This window comes from Protopterus annectens, chromosome 17.part0 (assembly GCF_019279795.1).
Source record: "Protopterus annectens isolate FY-2018-M chromosome 17.part0, PAN1.0, whole genome shotgun sequence".
Classification (NCBI taxonomy): domain Eukaryota; kingdom Metazoa; phylum Chordata; order Ceratodontiformes; family Protopteridae; genus Protopterus; species Protopterus annectens.
In genome coordinates, this window is record NC_056751.1 from 613493746 (window position 1) to 613521050 (window position 27305).

The 27305-nt window shown below is 37.9% G+C and overlaps 1 protein-coding gene across 3 annotated transcripts in view; it reads left to right on the forward strand.

Annotated features, from left to right (window-relative positions):
- LOC122791339 (IgA receptor-like) overlaps window positions 1-27305 on the forward strand; it is a 632537-nt gene that overhangs the window by 123389 nt on the left and 481843 nt on the right. For all 3 annotated transcript variants that reach the window (XM_044059054.1, XM_044059052.1, XM_044059053.1), the window contains 2 exons: window positions 22442-22468; window positions 23872-23907. In XM_044059054.1, coding sequence (XP_043914989.1) covers window positions 22442-22468; window positions 23872-23907 — 63 coding nt within the window. The remainder of the gene's footprint in view (window positions 1-22441; window positions 22469-23871; window positions 23908-27305) is intronic.

Sequence of the window (27305 nt, forward strand, 5' to 3'; positions counted from 1 at the left end):
GGTAACTGGATGGTTAACAGCTCATACACCCTTGGTATACCATCTGTGTCTCTGTTGGACTGTGCCATCAGATGCTGCCTTGCAGACACATAGGCTAACATCTGGGCTAGGCTTATGGGGGCTCAGGGCCCATAGCCTAGTAACCTTGTATGATCCTAGGTATACCAGTTATGGCCTGAGTGCTGTAGTAGACTGTGTTGTTATGTGTCCACACCCATCACTGCCATCTAATGTGGTGTGTCCTATGTGGGTAACATTATAGAACCATGTCATACAGCCATCATTTGACAAATATGTGAGTGTTACTACAAGTGTATGTGGATATTCCAGCAACATGTGTGCTACACAATACCTGAGAACAGTGCATATGTGGTGTAGGGTTTCCTCCTGGTAGGTGTCTGACATCTGCAGCACACAGATGTCTGCAGAATGTGTACATATGCCTAATATATGTAGACCCCCTTCCAGACAAATGTGGATGTCTGGAATCCAGTTGGACAATATGTAATGGCTGTACCCAGACTGTGGGGAATGTGTCTGTGACATAGCAGACCCCTCAGAACACAGTAATATCTGGTACTGTATTCATTCCCTTACATTGTATTGTCAATATATACACACTGCTGCTAAGGCAGAGCCTGTGCCCCCCCCCCCACTACTGCTGCCTATAACCTGCTGTCCTGCCGCAGAGTTCCCAAGTATCCTACCCATAGCTCTCAGGCAATGAGATACAGGTGTGGAGTACACAGTGATCTATCCAGAGTACATCATGAACAATCAGGGACACCCAGGCCATGGTTTAACTATGCCTGTGTGACATTCACAGACTGAGAGAGCTCAATGACAGCGCATGATGTGATATGCTAGATGTATCCCCCAGTAGTTACTGTCACTATTGTACAGTAGACAATCCGGTAGCATTCATACATGAGCTGACCATTGCTGGGGGAACCCCGGGGCCAGAGCTGTGATCTATGTCACTATACACAGAACCAAAAGGAAAGACTGTAAGTGTTTGACAGCTGACTAACAGCAACATGTCATTCCAAGATATGTTGTTGAGACATACTGTTGGAATTCCTACTTCCCATGATTGCATTCCCCCATCTGTATTCCCTTACATGGGGAATTCTTGACATACCTGGTATAGTGCTGTACTCATTTGTGAGTAGAAATCCAGTGTTTGTTTTCCTAGGAAAGTGCATTCTGTCTTCATGAAGAAAATCACAGATCTGTTTACCATAGGAAGCAGCTTGTCATTTGTAGGTAACAGCTGATTGCATGTGCACCAGTCTGTGACTCACACTTGCTAATAGCATCTAGAAAAGCTGGGTTGCATTTCCATTAGCCAAAGGCATAGCAACGCAGTGCAATAATTAAGGCCTACATGTAGGCCTTGGTCCTTTTCCTGGCCTGTGAGGAGGCCATTCTTGAGGTGTGGGACCTACAGCATCACAAAGGATAGGTAGAAATACTGTCCACTGTTTGGATTGATGTGGTTTGTCCACAGTTTTGCATGCTATATATGGCCATTGTTAACAGACTTTCTGATTCTATGGCAGTTTACTGTTTAACAATGTCTGTTGAGGTCAGTAAGGAGGCAGGCAGATGTGAGTGTCATACATCATTTTTATCTGAATGTGCATGCTGCTGCAGTTGACGCTGGTCTATCAGCTGTCTATGTTTGTAGGGGGAGACTGAGATATAGCCCTGTCACCTGACCATTTCCCCTCCGCAGTCCATTATGTATGGGTGTTGTGTGGATGGCCTGTTCTAGGTGTTTGGAAAAGACGTTAGGTCTGTAACAGGTAGCTAAACATACTGCTGCATGTGTATCAGGCTGCAACTGCTGTATTCTGGCCAGGAGTCATACTGGGGATTGTGACCACAGTGGGGGACAGCAAGCTGTATATGTGAGTGAGGGAGAAGTGTCAGCTCTGTTGTGACAGCATAGTCAGGGTGAGGGTACCCATGATAGTCCAGGTGAAGCATGTGCCTCTGGTACATATTTTACATAATAGTGCCACCCAGAGCATGGTAGGTGGCATTTAGGACAAATATTTATATGTATGACTCATGTCCCACCCTACAGGCCTTTGACATGCTACTGTGGGTGGCAGTGACTGCAGTAGCAGCAACCAGTTCTGCTGAACATTGCAGGGCTCAGCTATTTCTATGTTGTATTGACAAGCATGTAGTTGTGCAACAGACTGGACTGTGGGTGTCAGATGTCACGCATGCTAAGTATGTCACAGATTGGACTACTGACTCATTATGGCAGGTGTAGTTAAAAGACATATGTGCATGCATACAGTGTGTTACACAGGATTGGCATGAACACATGTGTTCAGATGGGTATGACGTGTTTCACTGACCTGTTGGTCCTGATTTTGTAACCTCAATCTGCATTAACTGGCCAGTACTTCACAGCATACAGAACAGGTTTTATGACAACCATGCCATACATAAGTGGCACAACTGAGGACATTCTGCAACAGTCTTTGCATGTGCCAGCTCTACCTGATATTGTAGGCCTCACATACATCCATCATAGGTTCATAGGTGTGTACTAGGCTAATGGTCCTGTAGCCTTTGGAATCCTAGCCCATAGAAGTGCCCTGGCCCTCAACATGTATTTGGCGGTGTATTGAATCAGTGTCTGCATCACAGGCCCAAGTACTCTGTCTTTTATCCCATTATATGTAGAAGTAGTGTGTCACTGGCAATCAGGATATATTTGTAAAAACACCAGTTTTTCTTCACAGTTGAGTGACTTAGTGGGCTAATGCATTATGTTGAGGTTGACAAGGTGCTAAGTGCAATACTTGGCAGGGTTGTGTGTTTTTGCTGATGTGACATCAGTGTAATGCATGATATATTAATAAAAACACCAGTCATTCTGCAGAGCCAAGTTGGCCTAGTGGGCTAACACACTATGCTGTAGTTCAAAAGGTCATGGGATCAATACTTGTCTAGGGTGAATATTTTATTGCGGTGCATAACAGTGTCAGAATCCGATAAGGTGATTAAAGCAGCTTTAAGCAGGTTTGTGCTTGTTTCTGTGTCTTGCCACAAAGCTAAGCGATGCTTAGTCTCACTTAGACCTGCACTATTTTTCAAAAAAGAAAAGAAAAAAGGGGTAATACAAAAGTGGTGAAATGGGGGAAGTAGGGGGGAAACAATATGAAAGTCAGGTAGGGATGTGCAGGATGGATGTAAGAAAAGACCATGTTGTGGACAATTTGGAATTTGGATCCTCACATCCCACAGGGAGGGGTGTGGGCAACATAACTTTGTTGACTAATTGCTGGGACGATTGATTGATGGCAGTGTACATGGAGTAATATGGAGAGCTATGTATGAGGTGATACTTTTTGTGTGGGTCAGATGACCTTTTTTTATGGAGAGAGTGGAATGCTGGGGAAGGGTTGTAGGTATGTTTGCAGAGGTAAGTTGGATAGGAGAAGTTGTGTTTGTAGACAGTCAAGACAGACAAGACAGCAGACAGGGGTGGTGTATGACAAATAAGGGGGGTAAAGACCTTGGACAGGGAGGGTGTTGGGAATTGGAGGACCAAGTGCTCCCAAATGGCAACAGTGGGACTGAGCTCCCCAAACATGGGCAGACACCACTGCTCCTTCACGGCCCCAAAGGTGGCTGTGCTGGGATCTGGGCTTTGGGGCCAGCTTGCCCCTCCTGGTGTGCCAGTCTGCCTTTGATCAGGTGCGGTCGGTCATCCAAATTGCGCTGGATAACCCTGCATATCATCCCTGGGAACTGATTTCAGGTGACAGCATCCTCTCTGCTCCCATGTCCAGGGGAGGACGGGCCCCATTCCCTGAGGCAGGTCCACCTACGGGGGGTTGCAGGAGCAACAGAGGAGGCAGCTCCAGTTTGAGACCCAGATGTGCCCAGACCCAGTGCCACAGCCAGATGAGGTGGGATAGGTAGATCCACTGGAACTGGCCTACACAGTCATGCTATGGTGTTAAGGTTTCTCAAAGTGTATTTGCTAGTCATGAACAGAACATTTCAATGTTAGTTATAACAACATGCATGGGTGCTACAATTAACCCGGAACAATAGAATTGCATAGCAAACAGAACACATGCATAAATGGAATAACAGTAATTATTGTAATAGCATGCCAGTAACATGACAAAAGGCCATCATTTGTATTTCAACAAGGTAAGTTAGTATGCAACCATTGTAATATATATAACTAATAATACAACACAAGGTCCAACATTAGGTTTTGAGAGCAACATATGTGAAAAATGGAACCCTACCCTTAGTATAAGAATAATAATTTATAATGCAGATAAGGGATGGAGGGAGAGAAAGACATTCCATTACCAACTGTATAGGCTATATTTTTCACAGCAGTACTGCTCAATACTCTACAGGTCTGCCCTTTCTTTATGTCTACAGGTGCCCTATAGCTTCTGTAGCACATACATACCTCTCAAGCTATCCAAATGAGATGGTATTGGCCAAGCTGTAATACCTGCAAGTACATAACTACAGGGGACAATTACATGTCAGGGGAACCTATATGTCTACCAAGGTGTACTCTGCACTAATGTTGTGTGAATGTGCTACTGGCATACTTCATCTGGGTTTATATCTGTATCCAAGGTTTTTGGCAGCAATGATCACTATCCATGACAGTGTGACACTTAAAAGATGTATCATGCAGAGTACAGAGTTTACACTTATCCTGCCGTAATTGGCAGGCATGAGGTTAGACTGTCAGCAGACATTCACAGACACACCAGGCATACGACTGTACCAAAAACAGACCATTACTCTGTCTTATTAACTTGGAATAGTATGGTACTTCATGCTGTTTTATTTAATGGAGTCTTATCACCTTGCTGGGAAATGCTGTTTACACACTACACATCTGGACACAGACATTATTATACCCTTCATACAGCTACTACAGACATTTATTTACCTGTAAGTCCTGTGGGGAGAATATTTGTTAACAATACGTAACTTTTTCTATAAAGAATCAGTACTACTTGTCTGTTACTATAAATATATCGTAGCACCTATCCCTGCATTCAAACCCTGGTCTTTGTGTGGCAAAATGAACAACATATATATTGCTTATCACACTGAGCTATTGAGCCACTGCTGAGTGTTGATTGAGTGATATGTACCTAAAGTTCACCTGGTGACAAAGTGGGACAAGGTAATATAGGTAGAGTGCCAAACACGACTGCAGTGACAGTTGAACATACAAGCATAAGATTCATACATGACAGTGATAGTAGGTGAACTGTGTATTAATACTTGGAATGCAGGTGTACACAATTAACCCCTAGTGGATGAGAATATGTGTGATCTGTACAGATCATATCAGGGTGCTGGTTTGCCTACCTGACCCATATACATTTGTAGAAGGTATATTTGCACAGTCTACAGCTGCTACACTTTAGTACTTGCCTGCATCAGCGTACCTACATTCAGGGATGCATATAGCTGAAATACAAAGGTTAACAGAAGGCAATCCTGGGAGATACACACTATAATACCTTACGTACTTCTCTAGGTTTAGATCTTAGTGCAGACCAAATATATTGCATTATATCATGTAGTACAGCTCCATATCTACACTTTAACATGACTGTTATTTATTGGCCAACCTTTGGTCACTTCATGGTGTTGTACCTATGTTTACTTCACAAAACCTGTAATATTTGATTTCTTGAACAACAACCCAGAATATACACATCAAGTGGCAGATCACAGATTTATTGACAGTGAGATGACACAGTGATTGGTATACAGCTGACAATCTTTATTGTTCTGCACTTTAAATAATGTAGGCATTGGAAGACATTTGTTATTACACAATCTATGCAGCACTACCTTTATTTCTTCACAATTCTGACTGCAGTTGTACTGTATTTCCTGTAGATTAGGAATGCATTTAATTTATTCCCTTGCCATTTTCAATGCCGGTGTACTTTATTAACAGAACATGTATTAATAATACAGTATACACACGTTATTCCCAAGCATTATTAATGCTGTATTAACTTTCTTTCCGTAACAGTAGCATGTTTCATGCTTTTATCTATATTGAACTGTACCTGGCAATCCTCATGTATATCAGTCCAGGTCTATGTACACATTAATTACAGTACACTCACAAAAGATTATACCTACTGGAAGTTACTACTGAACTCTTTCTTAATTAGATTACTATATATTGCAATATATATCTGTACTCACCACACTCTCAGCACATCCTGGCCAGGCACCCTGCATGGGGCTCCAGGTTGCAAGCCCTCTACTCTACAGCTGTGGGGGGGGCACACCATATGAGTACCTACCTATCAGATATTCATACTAGAATTTGGTAAATCAATGGTTCCTATACTTACAAACTTCTGGGGCTTTGTGGTCCCAAACGTCTTGGATCCTTTGGTCCAAGAGCTCCCCCTTTCTTCTCCTCAGGTCATCATAATGATGACAGACCTGCTCACCATTGTGGGGGATTCCAGTTGCAGTGGTGAGGTCATGTGCCAGCCAGTCCCATGCCCCTGACTTGTATTTAGAGCCCTGGTACTGGCCCTGCAGCAGCTGGTCACCATGGTCTTTGACAAGGAGCCCAACCATGACCCTAGACTCCAAAATGCTCCACGCTGTCCCAGAAGTGGGCACCCTCTCCAACTCCAGCCATAGCTCCTGCAGTGATTAAACTCCAACAGTATCTGGCTGTTCAGCTTAAATAAAACTGTTTTCCCACCCTTTGCTGCCATTGGATCATTTTTAATAATGCTAAGCAAAGCTTAGCACTGCACAAACCCACTAAGCTTAGTTGAGCAGTGCTTAATCTGGCAATGTTTAGCAATGCTTAGTGGTGTGCAAACCAGCTTAGCTGAGCTGAGGACTGCTTAATCTCAAATTGCTTAGCAGTGCCCAAACCAGTTAAGTGGAGCTGCACATTGCTAAGTACTGCTAAACTAGGTCCTGATTAAGCATTTCTTGACTTGGCTTAGCAGTGCTTAGATGAGGTCCAACCAGACTTTTACATAATAAATAAAATATATATTCACATGAATTGCTCATTCATGATACTTTATTATTATGTGTATGTATTGTACATGACCTAACCCAATGTATTTTAATCATATTATCGTGGGGTGTGACTGTACTGTATTAGACACTTGTGTGCAGCTGGGGCTTTCCTCGTATCTCCACTGAAATTGGGCTTCTGGACCAGGTGGACTACCCGGTTAGCAAATATCACTAGCTATGTTGATAAAAAAAAACATGAATACATTAATGATATTAGATGTAAAAGCTGAATGGCCTGTCTGGGTACATGAACCATGCACCTACTGCACATGAGGCTGTGATTCTAACCATTCAGCTAACATGGATGCGAAGATTTCAGCTACACATTTCTATATAGCTTTCAGTTATGTTTAAGCACCAATGAGCACCGAGCTGCACAGACCCTCTCAGCTATGCTGAAATGTGACCTTTTCCATTAAAATTAAAAGCATCCTGTTTCTATTTTTAGATGCCTGGCATGTGCTCATTGCTAACTGCCGCACCACACAAACACAAGAGGAAAAAAAAAGGAAAACAACATTTATTTTAACATTTACATTGCAGTGCCGTCCATTACTTTGACAGTGCAGGGGGTGTTTTACTCATCTTTGAACACTGTAACACAACCCCTGCAAAAAAAGAAAATTGGGAAGGGAACACATTTAACTTTTATTATTCAGTGCCATTCAGCACTTTGACAGTACGTGGGGTGTGTTATGGACACTGTAACACACCCTCTACAAAAAAATGACCAAGTACATACATATTTAAATTTTATATTTCAGTGCTGTCCGGCACTTTGACAATGCAAGAGGTGTGTTACACATCTCCAAGCACTGTAAGACACCCCCTACACTGATTCAGTAACTGTGTTATATGGCTCTCACTCAACAGCGTGCCTTCATTAATACACAAGGCACACTGCTAGGGTGGAGCTGCAGACATGGCCATGGTACACTCTGTGTAGGGCATGCACTATTCCTACACAGAGTTTATTAAATCTGGGGGTGAGGCTCTGCCCATTGGAAATTACACTGCAAACTTCCTGAGCTCTGTTGTAGTGAATGAGTTAATGTCACAGTGTATTTCAGCAAAGAGCAATGAATGCACAACATAATGCAATGGAATAAAACAATCAAATAGTTTACATTAAATAGACTCTGGTAGAGTTGGAGATCATGGCAAGAAATAAACATTTCTCCTCTGTTATGACGTTAGAAGATGAAAAATAATTTGACTGACTGGAATTTATAAAAATCATAGTTATGCAAAGGAGCACTTTTCCCCAAACATCACTTGGCTTTGAAAAGGCATATAAGCCTCCACTATCAAGGAGTAATAGAAAATATGATCAGTTGAGTGTGATTTTAGTACAGCGACTTAGTGATAGAGTGGGTTTTCTTACAGCTTTGACAGCTTGGTAAGAAGAGGACATCAAGGCACCACATATTTTGCCAGTCATAAAATAGATTAAGTGGCATAAGCTGAATTACAACGTATCATATTTACTGACTTTAAAGGTGCTTTTTCCAACAAGGACATGTTACCCATAACACTGTAACATCATTGGGAGTCATGTGCAAGTTACCCATAATACCGTACATGGTTGGGAATCATGGGCAAGTTACCCATAATACAGTAACAAAGTGGGGGTCATGGGCATGTTACCCATAATACTGTAACTTGGTTGGGAGTCATGGACATGTTACCCATAATACTGTAACATGGTTTGGAGTCATGGTGATGCTACTCATAATACTGTAACATGGTTTGGAGTCATGGACATGTTACCCATAATACTTTAACATGGTTTGGAGTCATGGACATGTTAACCATAATACTGTGTTTTTTTTTTACTTTATCATTAGCAAAATGTTGTTTCTGAAAGTAGTGTTCAAAAGCTTAATTAAAATTATGTTTTATATGACTAAACTATTTAAAATGGGATATAAATGTTCAAGTTTAAACCTGATGGTAACTGAAACACTCTTCTAAAGCTAAATATGCATGGTATACATTTGCAAATGGAATGCTCATGTTTCATTTTATGAGTATGATATGTTATATAAAATGTTTAAAGGATTATTACTACTAAGAACAAGTATTTATCCAAAGATTTTAATGTTAGGTAGTCGATTAATAATGTCCATCATCAAGAAATGTCATGTAATAGAAACATTGATACCTTTGATGATGACAGAGTTCTCCATTTAACATTGATATAAGGCCAGTTAATGGACATGTACACAAGATAGGCACAATTACATTTTTCCTTTTTCCTTTTTTAAAATGGTCTCGTGCCCCATATATGTTTTTTTCAGAGTACAGTAAAGATATCTAATGGAAGCTGTGGTGGTACAGCGGTTGTGTTGTTGCCTCACAGCAAGAGGTTCTCCCGTTCGATTCTCAACTAGTGTGCGGGGAGTGCCTTCTGTGTGGTGTCTGCATGTCCTCCCAGCAGTCGAGTGGCCTTCGAAAGACATGCATAAATGGGCATGCCTTCGCTGAAGGTTGGGCGTTGGGCTAGCAACTCATCACCATAAAAATCTACTGCCAATCATTAGCAGACCAGAGTTCTACTGTGGCAACCCCTTACCGAGAAATGCCAAAAAGACAAACAACAACATGTAAAGATATTTAAGTACTGACATTCAAACATCATTTTTTTCAGCTGAATAATTCATGGCAACATAGTACTAATGCTACAGTAAAGTTTAGTTCTTTTGATATAAAGAGTTTTGTTAAAATAGACTGACATCAGGCCCTGTAAGATTGCTTGCTCATGTTCTAGTGTTAGAGTTTAGTCAGTCTGTGGTGGGTACTGAAAGGGTAAAAATGCTTATATAGATGAAGGAGTTCTCCAATATTACAAGGTTAACAACCTGTAGAAGGAAAAATGCTAGCTGGTAAAATGTAGTAACTTCTGCACAGCTCGAACAGAGTATAACACACGTATAGCCAACTCTGGTATTCCCCACATATTCCAGGCTATATCCACTCGTAATGATAAAAATGAATCTTTTATTGAATATAAGGTTTAGCGCTTTCATCTGTTAAAAATCAGACTTCCTCAGAACCAAATGGAGTACTTCCTGTTCACATTTACATTTTATCATTTAGCCTGGAATTTGTGGGGAATACCAGAGTTGGCTATACGTGTGTTATACTCTGTTCGAGCTGTGCAGGAGTTACTACATTTTACCAGCTAGCATTTTTCCTTCTACAGTTAGTTTTTGGTGTTGTTTGGCTAAGGTTAACAACCTGTTTAACAAGTGCAGATGAATTTTGATTAAAAAGTTGTGTGTAATAACCATAAAAGTTAATGAATCTTCCAAGGGCTTGATGTTTAAAGTTTTCTATATGCTTAGCTAATAAGAATGTGCATGTTTGCATTTTGAAGATGTATTTATCATAGTTCATAAGCACAGTTGCTTATATAGTTAAACTGTTTTAAATCCATTTACTCTGTCATGCATTGGTGTCAGAAAAATATGTATGAATGTATGTGTTTAGTGCTAATTAGAAGCTAAAAGAGTTAACACATTTCATTCTATTTTATGTACAACTTAGTTTTGTATGAAACTAAAAGATATTTTTGAAATTGCAGTATGCTTTCTGAAACTTGCAAGATGCTCTCTGACCTAATATTTGCTAGCACAGCAAAATCCATGTTTATGCCTTTTGGAAATGTACTGAGAAGCAGGTGATTATCTGCTAGGTCAGGAAAGTAAAGATTAGAACAATACTGTTTTCTATAATGTTGTTAAACTTGAACAATCAGCTCTGTTTGTATTATGAGAACATGCACAGCTGCAGAGGGAAAAGATACAGTTGGACAAAAGACTGCTTAAAGAAATGGACTATAATCTGTACTTGCTTTGTGCTCAAATTAGCCATAGTACCTTGAATGGTAACATTGCATAGTGAGAAGTTATATCTAACCGGTGGTCATCAAGGCCACGTTGTTTTTCTTAGGAAGTTTTTCATAAAATTGATAGTGCAAGCAGAAAATCATGGTCAAACAGCTGCTATAAAGTAATGATGTTAGAACTTGTGATTTGTTATGTCAGCTTAGTAGGGAATGTCTTGTAAGAATTGTATAAGAATGGCTTCATCTTGATTTTAGTTAGACAAACTCTGTATTAGCACGTTTTTGTCTCCTTGCTGCAAGATTAAAGTGCCTTAACCTGAACCTGCTGTGTATTGATCTTTTTGAAGTTGTTTTTTCCTTTGACAATTGGAGTTAAAAAACATGTCAAATTATTTCTGAAAGTTTTCTGCACTTTTAGAATAAAATGGGACAAAGATAGCTGCTGGATGCTGACATTTGCTCATTGGGATCATAATAACATGTTGTCTGCTGAGTTAAGGTCTGCCAGTTGCTTGTCTGACATAATCATTGTCTTTAGCAATTTTGTGTTTGTTATTAAAGGCTATTTTACTTTGTTACAAAATGAAGCCAGTGAGATAAATGATTCTCTTTTGATGAAATATTTTCTAGGGTATAATGTTGACCTTCGGTTTTTGGTCAGTTTCTTAGTATGGGAGTGGAATGGGAGGTAAGTATGATAATACTGCTGAATTGCATTTGCAGCAAAGAAGTAAACAAGTTCACTGCTCCTCTGAGAGTGGAGCTATAAGGAGTGAGATGAGACAGTAGTAAATGACAGAATTTGGAGATTTTGAATATTTAATTAAATGTTATATGTTACTGTGAGTGAGTGGGAAAGGAGCAGGATGAGTTGCTTTGAGTTACTTGCATTTATTTTGTTTTATGTATTCTTTATACCTGTCAACAAGCAATTTTCTTTGCAATGGATTGCCTGTGACCTGCAATATATTGCCTCTCAACTAACCTGACAGCAGTTTTTCCCATTAAATTACTTTAGTTGGTCTTTTGAAAGGGAGCACTGGTGAAGCACTGCTTGGTTATGAAATAGGGGTATGGTCCGATGATTCAGGGAAGTGGTGTGTGTGTGTGTGTGTGTGTGCGTGTGTGTGTGTGTGTGTGTGTGTGTGTGTGTGTGTGTGTGTGTGTGTGTGTGCATGTGTGGTTACTTTGTTTTTGGTATTTACTATTTATGATTTAGTGGGCTGTGTTTGCTGACTCACTGAGTAGTTTAGGTTAAATTATAGCATTTTATGTGTTACTACACAACTGGGTAGGATTATTGAGTTTAAAAAAAAGGAGCTGCAGAGAGACATGTCTGAGCTCTCTATGCATGCCACAAATGCAGACAAGACCCTGATAGTGAGCAGAATCCTGTATTCTCCATGAATGATGCCTGGGTACAAAGAAAAGATGATTGGCTTCAACAATTGGCTGCATAATTGGTATCCTTTTTGAGGGATCCAGTATGCATCAACATGGAATGAGATGTTTGACAGTCCTACTTGTTTTGCAATGGATGGTCTACAACTCTCATTCAAAGGCATCCACATACTGGCTAAAACCCTTACCGCCCTCAATAGTGCCTTTTTTAGACAAAGTTCAGTTAGTGAACAATCCAACCCAGCAAACATATCAGTATCAAAACAATATCAATTTAAGGTGGCTATGCTCAGTGTCAGAAGTCTAAACAACAATCTGCCTGACCTTGTGGCACTCCTACATTTGGAAGGCATCCATATATGAGTAATAACTGAAACATGGTTTAAATGCCCAGAAAGCACTCCTCCATACCTAGGATTAGCACCTACCAGGGGCAGCAGCAGAGAACATGAAGCTGACCAGTGGCGTCCTACAAAGCTCTGTGCTGGGACTGCTTTTTTTAGCATTTACTTCTCTGATATACAGAATAAAATCCAAGATTTGCAGATGAATTCAATGTGGAAGAAGCTATTAGGGTTATATCTTACCAAGGATATTACTAACTGGCCAGGTTTTCAAAGTTTAAGGGCATCTTCCATATAATCTAACTGTTGAAAGCTTCACTAGAGTCCCTTATAAAAGGCAGTTAGAACACAAAAAGCTTCAGATCTGTCATCCTGCCAAAGTGTGCTCTTTCTGTAGGCTTTGTGGTACTGACTGTTGGTTAGAAATCCATCAGGGTTGTGCAGATAAGTTCTCTCTTGTTTTAACTGCATTTGAAGATGTTTTGCTGACAGCTTTCAGCTGATCTGAACATCAACTCCCATGTTCCTAGAAAGTCTGCTAGGTTATACAAAGTATCTCGACCCACAAGTATTGGTTTTCTAACACTAACGCAGACTTTGCAGTGATTTCTTTATCTAAAACTGCTTATTCTTAACAACTTTCTAGTTGTAATCCCTTCTGTCTGACAAGGATTGGAAAGTCTTTGACAAATTTGGGGAAAAAAGTATTTTCTTCTGCCACCTTAACATTCAGAATTTTGAAATGCCAGGCCTGTATGTTAATGTTTCGGCTTCTGTCTTTTGAGAATAAAAAAGTTAACAACCTCTTTGCTCCTGAGTTGAAGAATTCTTTGAATGCCTCAATTTTATCTGCTGTTTGTGTTATTAAACTCTCTTTAATGTGTTCTTATTATATTGCTGACACCATTTCCAGAGCTGCTGCTTTTGAATCAGTCATGAGAAGATTTGCTTGGTTGCATTCTTAGCAGTTACAACAAGATGTTAAAACTTGACGTTTTAAATTCTCCCCTGGACAAGAAAGTTCTATTTGCCCCTTGCTGCTGCTGACATTATGAAGGGATTTGATGATAGGGCAGAGTTAATTCAGAAATCCCAAATCTTCTAACCCTCCTTTTTAAAATTGAAGAAAAATAGTTTTCTTCTATCTCAAATCCTTTTGTTCAAAAAGTGATATAAGCAGCAAGGTGCCTGAAACAGAATTATAACAAGCAATGATAAGGAGGCTGTGAAAAGAAAGGGAAAGTCTCTCAAAATCAAGGACAGCCCAAAAAGTTAAAATAACTTTCCTCTCCCTCTTTCAGAGTCTATATCCTCCTATGTGGCACCAGATTACTTCAGAGAAACAGCTTATGAAAGTTATTCAAGAGGGGTGCAGTGGACAACGGGAATCCCTGTCTCCTTTTCTTCCTTGTATATTATATAAGATATCCCTGTTTCCTTCAGTTCTGGCGCAAGTATTTTTTACAGGCTGTCATTTTATTTATTTATTTGTTCGGCATTTAGTGACCAGGAATGTCTGACTGGTTTAGAAACCCATTTTCAGCAGAAGCCCGTGGAGAAAGCTCCATTAACAAAGTCTAGATTAAAACTGTTTGCACAGTATTTAACAGTTGCATACACTTTTACTACAATAGTAGAAAATAATATAGAGCAGAATGCAGTGAATTGGCAGAGTACAAATATTAACATAGTTACAGATAGGAGTATGTTGACACATAGTTGTAGACAGTTGTAAAAGACTTAAAAATGGAATGTGATTGCATTGCTTTTCAGTTTGTCTAGATAAACTGTTTGACATGCTTTTATCTGTAGATAGATACATAAATATATTGATATATTTATATATTTAGATGGAGAAAATGTAGTAAGGAAGAGAGAGTGTGAGGTAATAGAAGCGGTGCTTTCCTGATAGACAAAGTATTTTTTTTATTCAAAATTTTTTTCTGGTGCTAAAAAAGGAGGAACTTGGAGACCAGTGATGGACCTCTCATTTTCCAATGTTTTTGTCAAGGTTCCACAGGTCCGAATGTTATCCCTTCACACCCAATTACCTCTTATGCCTCTTCTAACATTCATGGTAAAACTAGACTTAAAAGATGCCTGTGATCAGATTCCCATTAGTAATCATTTCAGGTGTTTCTAATATTTTCTCTGTCTGGCTTCACTATCAGTTATATGTCTCAGCCTTTTGACTATCTGCAACTTCAAATGTGTTTACAAAGTATTTGGCTCCAGTAATTGCCTGCTGCAGACCTGAAGGCATTCTCATTTTCCCAGCTGAGATGATTGTCTTATACTTGCAGACTCTTTCCAGTTGTCAAGAGTCCTTGGCAAAAGTTCACAATCTCCTACTCAGTTTGGGGTTTCAAGTGAACTTACAAAAATCTTCTCTCATCATCCCTTCACACAAATTATTTTTTCTTGGGATATATGCTAGAGTCTGTCTTGGAAGTAATTATTCTTCCTATGGACAAAGTAGAGATGTACCAAAACATCTTCCATATTTTTTGCAGTTCAACTTTACAATTTGCCAATGAATGTCAAAGAATGTTGGGATACATGGCTTGCATGAGCCTTATGATTATTTTGGCCAGATGTCACCTGAGGAAAATTCAATGTACTCATCAACACCCTTTATCTTTTCAGGCCCTGTGCTAAGACTTGTAAGGAGGGCGATTCTGTGGTGGGTGGATCAGTTCTCTCAAAATCAAGGTCTCCCATTCTCCCTTCCTCCCCTCCTTCAGTCTGTCATAGTGGATGCTTCAGACTTTGTGTGGGAGGCTGTTTCAGAAGGTGTGAAAGTGCATCTTCTGTGGGAAAAACAGGAAAGACAAAAGCATTTAAATGTCAAAGAGATGCTGGCAATAATAAACAATTTGAAAGCCTTAAATCATCTTTGGTCTCCAACACCTGCGCAACTTGTTACAGACAACACTATAGTGAAGTGGTACATACATCAACAAGGGGGTTCTAGATATCCCCTTCTTTACATACTTGCTATGGTAGTCTGGCAGGTAGCACTCAGCTCTCTTCTGTCTTGGTAAAGCATTGTAACAGACAAGATAAACAAGACCAGTACAGACCCTCCCAAATGGAAACTACACCTGAGGGTTTTCCAGGAATTGATCCATCTGTAAGGAACACATCACATAGATCTGGTTCACTCCTTTAAAACCATGCAGTTAAAGAAATTCTGTTGCAGGACTGCTTGCTAAGAGGCCAAGAAGACAGATGTCTTCTTATTGCGATGAGTGCGAAATAGAATATATCTCCATGCTTTTCCACTGATCTCCAGGGTTCTTTTAAAGATCCAGAAGGAGTCCTCAAAGATTCTAGTGATGACTGTCTTTGGGCCCAGGCAACAGTATTTCTCCCTTCTTTTAAATCTGATCAAAGGCAATTGCCACAAACTTCCTCTGAGATAGTTTTTTTCACACAAGACAGACATTGTTTGATATACCCTCACCTGAAAACATTTCAGTTGACTGCCAGGATGATAGAAGTTTGATTCATTTTAGGTGCCTTGTTTTCTGAGCATATGCAGCAGTAACAGAAGGAGTCTTAAAAAAAAAAAACTGCTACTAGCAAATCATATATGTTAAGCAGAAAATATTTTCTAGTTGGTGTAATTATAAAACCAGGTTCCTTTCTGGGCCTGGTTGCTTCTGATTCTTGATTATTTGTGTGAGTTATTGCCATCTGGCATTTCTTCCCCATCTGTCAAGAGTTATCTGTATTAAATACCATCTTAAATTAAGTGCTAAAAAATCTAACATTGCAGCATTTGGCAGACAGCCATCACCCCCTGACATATAGCATTGACAATGCCACATTTAAAAAATGAAAATGTAGTTAAGAGACCTGGGAGCCTGGGTTGATAATTCCCTATCCTTTGATTGCCGTGTAGCAACAGTTGTCAGGAAACCACCCCCCTTTCATCCTTTGAAAAAGGTTTTACATATTTGTCCAACTAGGAGACAGGTGGCTTTTCCTTGGGGTCTTGCTTTGTACTTTAAAAGCTAATCCTTCAATTTGGACCATCTCATCAGGCTGCTTTGATGTTCATAACATGGAAGACTCTTTTATTCATTGTCCTGAGTTCTGCAAAAAGGGTGTCTGAGTTATAAAACCAAATGGTGAATCATACACATTTTTCACAAGGTCAGGGTTTCTTCGATAACAAATCCTTCGTTTATGCCTAAAATGGTTTCAATGTTTACATTGAGCCAATCTATTACTGTATTCTTTCTAGAACCAAACAAACAAGGGAGAAATAATCCAAGGGCCTACTCTACCAGGGCTTTGTCTTATGTGTTTTTTTCTGAAAAGGGGGTAGTCTCTGCAAATTATTCTAGATGCATGGACTTGGTTCTCTCTGCATACTTTTGCAAAGCATTATAAACTAGATTCCTTTTCTAGGGCCAGAGCAGGTTTTTCAAGGGCCAATCTCCAGGGGCTCTTGGATTTTTAAGCTCTTCCCTCCTCCCTATATGTTACTAATTTATGGTAGTCTGCCATTTCTACCCTGTTAGCTAAGGCTACTGCAAAAGTGATCTAATGCTGAGCATAGTACATTTATGTAAGTAAACTTACCATAGTAGTAGATGTTCTAATAGGCCATTGTTGTAGTAGTCATACCCTTCCTCTATCATCTTGGAGCAAGAAAGCTCTGAAGCTTTTGGTACTCTAATTGCCTTTTTGCATCTGTTCAACCTTCTAGCAATAATAGCATGTGGAAGGTGCTCTTAAAATTTGAAAAACTAGTCAGGTGATCATATCATTGGCATAAGATAACCCTAATAGCTTAGGCTACAGCAACAATGATCTATTAGAAAATCTACTTTAATGGTAAGTTTACTTACAGAGTTGTACTTTATAAATATTTGATACATCATCTTGAATTAACTACTAAAAATTTGACCTTGAAGCATTTGGCAGACAAACGCACCCCCCTTGACATGTAGCACTGACAATGCTACACTTAAAAATGAAAATGTTGTTAAGAGACCTGATTTATCTTCTAGTTTGTTTGGGATGATTTGTTGGTTCTTTGGATAGTTATTTTGCCCCTCTGATGTCTTGCTTGGATGGTGATTCCTTGTTGGATTTTTCTTTACATCCTACTCCTGATGACATGGAGAACATCACTATGGCTACTTTGGTTCGTGCAGTTAGTGAAATGCAAAATACATTAAATATTTTGTTAGAGAGATCCAGTTTTAGTTATGTCAGTAAAATCAATTTTGTAAGTTTGGATTAAGATGACCAAGTCATGGTGATTGAGAACAGAGAATATTCCAATTGTGATTAGTGCGACTTTGTGAACTTGCGGGTACAAGGACGTTAATAGTATTCTCAATGCTAATTATGTTCCATTCACTGCTACTATTTCTCACAGTAAAGGAGAGAATGCTAAGCTAAACTCCAAAGCCTTATTAGGTGATTTAGAGAAACTCCTAATAAGGTACCCGACTTTGGTAATAGAAACTAAGTATTTTGAAAAGTGTTTAGAACTACAAATTATTCCTGAGGGACTGTGCCTGTTTAAATATTCTAATGGAGTTACACTTGCGTATCCTGTTTTAACACCTTAGAGACTTTTTTAATACTGCTGGACTTGAATTAGTCAAACTTTTAAATGAACATAATAAAAGAAAAATAGGGGAAGTTTGACAGGAGGTTCTTAAGGTTAATCAGACTTTGCAGCAGCTTTTGTGTAAAGTACCCAGTATGAAATATGATTTTAACCGTATGCATTTGGCTGTTGAACAGTATAAAAAAATGGTGGTTTCTCATAAAACCATGAAGTTAAATTGTGACATTGTGGCTTATATGAGTAATACTACTTACTCTTATTGTATGCCTAAGGATAAGAGAAAAGAACCAGTTTATGGCCATGATGGTGGTTCTTATGAAAAGTGTCAGAGAAGGTTTTTACCAATCAAAGCACTGTTTTGGAAGCTTACTTCAGCTCAAGTGAGGGAAGTGACACAGTTATAGAAATTGTATCAGCAGAATCTTAAGGCAGATCAGCAGTTATTGAAACCACAAACAATCCTGATTTTGACGAACTCCCACTCTATCCTCCCCAACAGACTAATGCACAAGGAGTTCCACTAGGAGCTCATCCCAAAGATTGATCTTCTTCTTCTTCTTCTTCTTCTTTTTTTGGCAAAGGAGAAAACAAGGTGACCATGCTGAGGATGTTAACCAGGTGACAGAACAGAATGAACATTGTCAATGAGACTTAGTAAGTACTGACATCAAAAGGTTCAGTTTGACAGAGATATCCTTTTCTAAGGAACAATTGGACATTTTAGGATTGGGACTGAATTTTATACCTTCAAGAAGGTTTGATTTAAGTAGAATGATTTTAGAACTAAAGATTTATAACTGTAAATTAAACTTGAAATATGTGTTGAATGATGTTGAATGTTTTATTAGTAAATTTAAGAAACTTATAACCCTACTTTGAACACTACTTTTGAAAGTTTTTCAAAAAGCCTGTGAAAATCACATTAGGGAATTTTTTAATAGAAAACCTCTAAAAGAATTTATAATTTAACAAAACATGAATGCTGTTCTTTAATTGATTTAAGTAAGATGGCTGACCCAATGTTTGTGACAGCAGATAAGGGTGGGGAAATGGGGATTATGTACCAAAAAGATTATGTGAAATCTATGAAAGAATTATTGAGTAATGATGAATATATACTAGTTTCTCCTTTGGAAGTTGCTAGAAGTTTTAGACAGGTTTATTGGTTATTGTACAAATTTTTAATGGAAAGATACATTACTTTAGATGTTTATAATTTTATGAGAGTGGACCATTCTGTCTTGCAGACCCTATATGGGATATCCAACGTTCACAAAAATCCCACCTGTACACCCTTTTGACTGATAGTGCCGGCCCTCAGTTACATTACAAAAGGGATCTCCCTGTTCCTAGATTGTATGTTCAATCCAGTTGTTCGTAGAATTAATTATTTTATTAAACATTCACGGGCAGTTTAGAGAGAGTGAGGATTTTAATGATACTCATTTTTTTCATGGTGATTATAATTTAATTTTTACTGTGGATGTTTGTTCACTTTTCACTTGTATACCCCATGAATTGGGTATTGACAATGTTCAAAATTATTTGTCTATGGCTGAAAGTTTAACTTATGATGAAATACATTTATTCTGTAACTTATTAGACATTATGTTGAGCAATAATTATTTTTGTTTGACAAAAGAGTCTATAAACAAATTAGGGGGGTGGCTATGGGGTCAGCCACAGCCCCTGCCTTTGCCAACTTAGTCCTGGGGTGGTGGGAACATGTGACTTTGAACCCTTTGTCTAATCTCTTCAATATAATATTTTATTACAGATACATAGATTATATGATTTTTATACTGGAAGGTGATAGGTTTAAAGTATTTACATTGTTGGAGGAATTAAATAAAAGTTCCAATTTTTTTAAATTTTACCTTGGACGATTTAGGTAGTAAGGTTCATTTTTTGATGGAACTATTTTTTGGAACAGGAGAGAGACTATATTTGATAACCAGATTTATAGAAAACAAACTTTTAATAACAGTTATCTTCATTTTTCTAGCAATCATCCCTATTTTATGAAAAAGGATATTTCTAGAGGCCAATTTATTAGGGCCTCTAGGATGACTATAAAGGATGCTAGATTTGAAGATGAATTGCATTTTGTTAAGTCCATGTTTGTGGATAGGGGTTAATAGTTAGATATGTTGGAAAGGACTGCATATGAAAGTAAATCTAGGAGAAACATAGACTTTCCTCATATTCTTTTTATACCGTTGAATAAAAAAAAATGACCACTATGTGAATAAGCATCATATGTTAGATTGTTGTCTTGATATGACAGCAGTGGACAGTTTTGATATTTGTTCTATTATAAAAAAGAAGTGGAAGATAAGGGAGTGAAATACAGATTTATTTAAAGTAGTTGGAGACACTCCTAAATTAATTTTTAAGAATATTTATAATACTAAGAAGAAGTTGCAAAATGATACCACCAAAGTTATTTCTCAAAAGATGCTACCAAATAGAACTAAAGGAATTTATAAATGTGGATGTTGTTCTATTTGTAGATATATTTTAGAAGGGCTTTTTTTGAACCTGAGACATCTAGAAATGATTAAACCTATTCCTGATTTGTTTTAATTATAAAACTGAGAAGATAGTTTATATTGCAGTGTGTTCTGAATGTGATTGTTATTATATTGGAATGACCGAAAGAAGTTTACAAAAATGAGTTAGGGAACATATTTATTCCATTAATACTAAAGACAACAATAATGCCCTCTACAAACATAAATTTAAGTGTGATTTTAAAAGATTTTTTCACCATATTTGAACATGTCCCGAAAAAATTGAGAGGTGGTGATTATAGGAATAAGTTAAAAAAGAGGGAGATCCTTTGGCATCTTAAAATGGGAGCTGATAATTTTCCTGGATTAAATAAATCAATAAATCTTAAATGTTCTTTTAAAAGTAGAAAGTTAAAACTGCAAAACTGACAACTTATGCTTTCTATTTATTCAATTTGAATATTTAAGGATGTTATTTTTATGGGTTATTGGTTGAGGTTAATTTATTAATTGATGGTGTTAATTAAATACACTTTTAAGTATATATACACTTGTGGTTAGTTTTTGTATACATTTTTTTCTGAAGAAGTCTGTAATAGATGAAAGCAAATAAACATTTTTTTACACTAAGTCTACGCTAACTCTTTCATTCATATTTAAGGTTTCTGAAATTGCCTTGGTGGATTTTGTTGATTTTTAGTTGATTTATCCTTTGGTTCATTTGAGACAATTTTGGGGTTCCATAAAAAAAGTGAAAGAATCATTGGCTTCTTGCAAGTTGTATGGCCCATGCAGCACCCTCACTAAGAATTGTGATAGGGTTACTCACTCGCCATTAGCAGAAAGAAGAACACATACATGCTTCCTCTTAGAGTTTATTTTCTCCGGACATGAACATCATGGGGTTGCATCACTTTACTGTTAGCTGCACAATTTAAGGATGCTCTGAGTCAGAACTGTAGTTAGCTACTGTAACACCCAGTATAGTTCCCTGATCTTGTCACCGCACAAGTCTTAAAAAAATTCTCAATAGCTTTGACTGCAACTACAGTACTGACATTCATGTCTAAACTAATGTATCTCTGAAACAACCTGCCATTGCATTTGTTTCTCTTCTTGTTTCATTGTTACTGCTCATGTCTTTACTGTACATAAGAGCCTACTTATATCTGTATGAGGTCATCTCATTCTTTCTAGCTAATTTGCACATCAAAAATCTGTACTATTTTTTTGACTGCATGTTGCATGCTAAATTTCTCAGAAACTAGATGGCAGGATGATCTGTTCCTTTTTTGAAACTAACTCCAAAAAACTTAAACATTCACCCAGCAATAAACTTTAAATCAAGACAAAGTCATGTACCACAGAAAAGGAACTCAGTACAGCCTTGCAGTTCAAAAATTGAGCTGGTTTAATAGTAGTTTTTTTAAACTACTATTAAACCAGCTCAGTTCCATTTCTGTGGTACCTGACTTTGTCTTTTTTTTAAACTAATTTTGTACAGTATCCATAAACTTTATACTAATTTCATATATGTTCAGAAATAGAAGAGGTAACTGTTTAGAAAAAGTACAGAATCACATGAATGTGTAACATTGGTTGTTTCTAAATCAATAAAGATTTTTTTTATTTTTGTCAACAGAAATGAAAACAGTTCACGAACAAAAAGGTAAGCTATACCTGTATATCTCATTTGACAGTGCATATTAAAAAAATATTGCCCACATCAAAAACAACATTTTGGCCGTTGCATATTTTCAGCAATATTCTACACTAGGTAAATCTGAGTTTTGCATACTATTAAGAAGTGATATGTTTTATCGAAAACAATGTTGTTTTGCGTGCAGTTTATTTTTGTTGGAAACCATAATCCTTTATGCTAGCTGTATGATGGAGAATTGCTGTAATCTTTATCGCATCTTAAATTACATTCCCATTGAAGAAAATAGTACTTACTACTATTTTTTTTACCAAAATCTACACACTGTAAATATTGATAAATTGTGTTTCTTAGCTGCACGTTTAATGACCAATGTCTGCAATATTTCTTTCTTAATGATTTGAAGATTGGTAGTTCAAGAATTATTTTTGAACAAGATTGTGATATATTAGATTCATGTTGTAGATGTCATTGCACTAGACAGTGCATTTTTGATAAGTTCTTATCAATAGTTCAAATAGAAATAGCTCCTCCCCATCTGCAATAGTTAGAATTTATCGTACTACATGCCACAATTTTTTAATAGTGTTACAGAGACATTAGGAAAATTATAAACTGAGTGTCAGAGGAATTAAACTTGTCATTCTATACAGTATTTATGTATTGGTCCCAGCCATATCTTATGAACATCAAAAAATAGCAGTGTGTGTGTGTGTGTGTGTGTGTGTGTGTGTGTGTGTGTGTGTGTGTGTGTGTGTGTGTGTGTGTGTGTGTGTGTTTGTAGATTGTTTGCCTTCATTTGGTTGACAAAATGAAAGTTGACATCTGAAAGGTAAACCACATTACTTCGAAATCAGAAACGACAGTGTTCCATTAACCATGCACTGAGAAGCAACCTTGGCACATGCAAATATTAAAATAAAATAAAACATAAAAAAATATCATTTTTTTACATGGCAGAAAGTCCCCTGCATCCCACACATACCTTGCTAATTATATATTCTAACTAAGAGATTGCACATTTTCTGTGAAAGGGAATATTAACCTATTCAAGGACCGTTGATTTCACACACTTGTCAACCATCTGTATAGCAGACGAAATGCAACTTTTTAAACAGATGTTGACCAAACTTTCTGTCAACCAAATTAACCAACACCATATATATATATATATATATATATATATATATATATATATATATATATATATATATATACCAAATTGCTAGGAAAAAATGGAAACTTTATCACTTTCAGTTTGGTTTGGCAGTGATCTGTGATTAATGTGTCTTCAACAAAAGAAAGATAATAAAATGATTACATGAATGCCAATGACTGAATACAAGACTAGTTTTATTACTATCATTTCTTGTGTAGCTAACCTGTAACTGTAAACATTTCTGTTTTCCTAGATGCTGCATTAAGAGAGAAGGAAACAATGGAGCAAGGTAAAGAAAGAGAGGATGCAAAATGCACCAGTGTTAGAGGTTTTAGAAGGAAATACTTGTATGTAAATGCACAATAGTTAATTTCTTTTTTTACTTAGGGGAAAGACTAGATAGCCTTGGAAAGTAAGCTGTTACACTGTACAGCATATTGTTGACATTAGTAGAGATAGTCTTAAGTGTATTTAGTTTTATTTCATTTTAAGAGTTTTTCAGCTAAAGGTTAAAATACTCTGTAGAACTAGCATATGTAGGATACGTTTTTCTGCTCTGTATCCTGATGATGCATTCCTGGAGTATGACATATTGGTTCAAACAATAAGCAAGCCGTGACACTGAAAAGGTTACCTCACTTTTATAGCACACCATTTTGTATAATCTGTTAAAAAAGAAAGGATGTGATTTCATTACTCAATAAGTCCAAAGTTTAAGTTCTTGGAAATTTTCACAATTTCATACTTAAAACCCTTAGTCTAATGCAGTCAGTAAGATACTTGTGATAATAGTATATCATTAAGGAGGGGTGACTTAATGATCATGGTTGTTACCTCATAAGTACAACGTACAGGGTTTGATTCTTACTTTTGGAAACACATGACGAAGATTAAAAAAGCGCTCTGTGGTCTTTAGCTTAGTAATCACTTGTAAACAATAAAAAGACATCTCTATAGCTCCCAAGTATAAAACAAAGTCCACAACATGTAGCATTTTTTGGGAGGGTTAACATAATGGTTAAGGTCTTAACCTTACAGTGACAAGGTAAAGGGTTTGATTTTGGTCACTGTTTATTGGCTAGAATGATTGCCTAGTATCTATAAAAGGTCACACTGAATTTCAGTTCTTCCATTTCCATTTTAATGTAAATATATGTATGAAACCAGAAGATTTATATATACATCTATAAATGGGTTCCGGCATGTAGCTCACGAGATGTTTCCCTGCAAGCTACATCTTGGAAACTAGAAGGCTGCAGCAACAATTTGCTGTAGAGCAGCAAGGCTGAAAAGCAGAATCACTGCAGTTGTACACTCAGAAAAGAAAAGTAGCACATTGTGGCGATCCCTAAGGACAGCTACCTGACTGTATCCTAACAGAGACAGCCATGCTAGAAGAGTTGAACATCCTCAGTTCTTCTAGAGTGACTGTCTCTGTTAGGATACAGCCAGGTAGCTGTCCTTAGGGATCACTGCAATGTGCTACCTTTCTTTTCAAAGTGTACAGCTGCAGCGATTGCGCTTTTCAGCTGTACTGCTCTATGGAAAATTGCTGCTGCAGCTTTCTAGTTTCAGTGATGTAGCTCATAGGGAAATGTCTCGTGAGCTACATGCCGGAACCCATCTATAAACCCTATGGATAACTGACTCCTACTAAAATAGATGAAATTACAGCACCTAGATGCTCAGGAAGATAGCAAAGGCTAGGCTGTTGGGGAATCTATCTGTGCTCTCCAACTTTCCCCCCAGAACCAAAAGTCCTCGCACTTGAACATAAGCTAGTGGCAGCAGGGCTTAAGAATGCTATTAGTTTACAGGTGGACGAGTTTGAACAATTATTAAGCTCTATGTTTAGTTTTTCTTATCTCTCTGTCTCTTTATATGTGGGTCTATAACAGATAACCGAAGTTTCAGAACTTCAAATACCATATGGTGGAACCCATATGATCAAAGTTCTTTAACTTCGAATATCTGATTAAAACATATATATATATATATATATATATATATATATATATATATATATATATATATATATATATAAACTGCTTTAAGCAGGGGGGCAAGACCCCCCTTTACCCCTCACTTAGGGGGCCCCTGCTACGTAAATATACCAACTCCGAGATCGCACTTTAACGGAGTGTGGTGTGGAAAGGGAAGATTTCCCTTTGCTACGTTGTAGAGCGAACTCAGAGTTGGTATGTTTAAGTAGTGGGAGGTATGGGGGGTGCAGGGGGGATTGCCCCCCTGCTTAAACCCTTTTACTTTTCTTTCCTTTTGTTTTTTTTTTGATTGTTCGAAGTTCTGCAACTTCGATCACTAGTGTTCAATGTTTAGTGATTCGAAGTTGTAGTACTTCAACAATCTAATATAGACCCTTTATATGTTTTATATATGTCTATATATATATATATATATATATATATATATATATATATATATATATATATATATACCCTTGGGAAGATAGCCTAGTACCTACCTATACCTGATATATATATGGATCTATTGTGTACCGCCCTAATGTTGAATAATAAGTTCAATCATACACAACAGGAAAAAAAAACAGTAATATTGAGAGAGGAAAACTTATTTCCTCTCCTGGTATTAAAAGTAAAACTCTCTGTAACACTAGTCTCAAATTTGTCTGAATAGTGTCAGTGTTATGAGAAGTTTTTAATGACTTTAGCAATAGTGTCAGGGTTAACACCCATTTCTAAGAGGGCAGGGGGCTCTGTTCTGGTATTAAATCACATCTCAACATTTACTGAACAAACAAGCAACCATATTCACACCTAGATAAATAGATTTTTATTTATAGGTTCATAGGTAGGTACTAGGCTATCTTCCCAAGGGTATTTATAAGCCTAGCCAGAGTGTGTCAGCTTTCGCCATCCCATTTATTAATTCACTGAGCCTCTGTCAAGCAGAGCCAATGAAGTGATCCCAGGGGTGTATTTTCTGTTACCCATCCACTCGTCAAGGTTTCTCTTGAAGAGTGTTAGTGAGGGGCTCTGCCTAATGTAGTTAGGAATTTTGTTACAAAGCTTGGGGAGTCTCTGTGACAGGACTCTATCCCTCCAGCATGTTCTATTTATTGTTGTGGTGAGGTTTAGCTCACTAGAGCGCATGGCTCGCAGTGACTTGGATTTCTTTAGGTGGAGCATGTCCATCAATTCTGAGTTGGACATGGCTTTGTAAGTCAGGCAGAGATCACCTGTGAGTAAGTGATATGCCACTGAGTACAGCCGGAGTTTTTTCAGTTGGGCTGCATAGGACATATGTTTGAGGCCAGAAATCCTCTTGGTGAGGTGCTTTTGTGGTCTTTCCAGGTGTTGGAAGTGTCTTGTGAGGTACATCCCAAATGGGGCATTGTACTCTATGATGGGTCTAATGAGTGACGATTAGAGGGGCACTATAACCTCTTTATTTCTAGATGTGAACCCTTTAATAATTAGATGGGCCACATAGAAGGATTTTCTAACTACTTTAGGCTCATAGGTTCATAGGTAGGTACTAGGCTATCTGCCCGAGGGCATTTATAAGCCTAGCCAGAGTGTGTTGGCTTTTGCCTCCCTATTGATTAATTAACTGAGCCTCTGTCAATCAGAGCCAGTTAAGTGATCCCAGGGGTGTACTTTCTGTTACCCATCCACTCGTCAAGGCTTCTCTTGAAGATTGTTAATG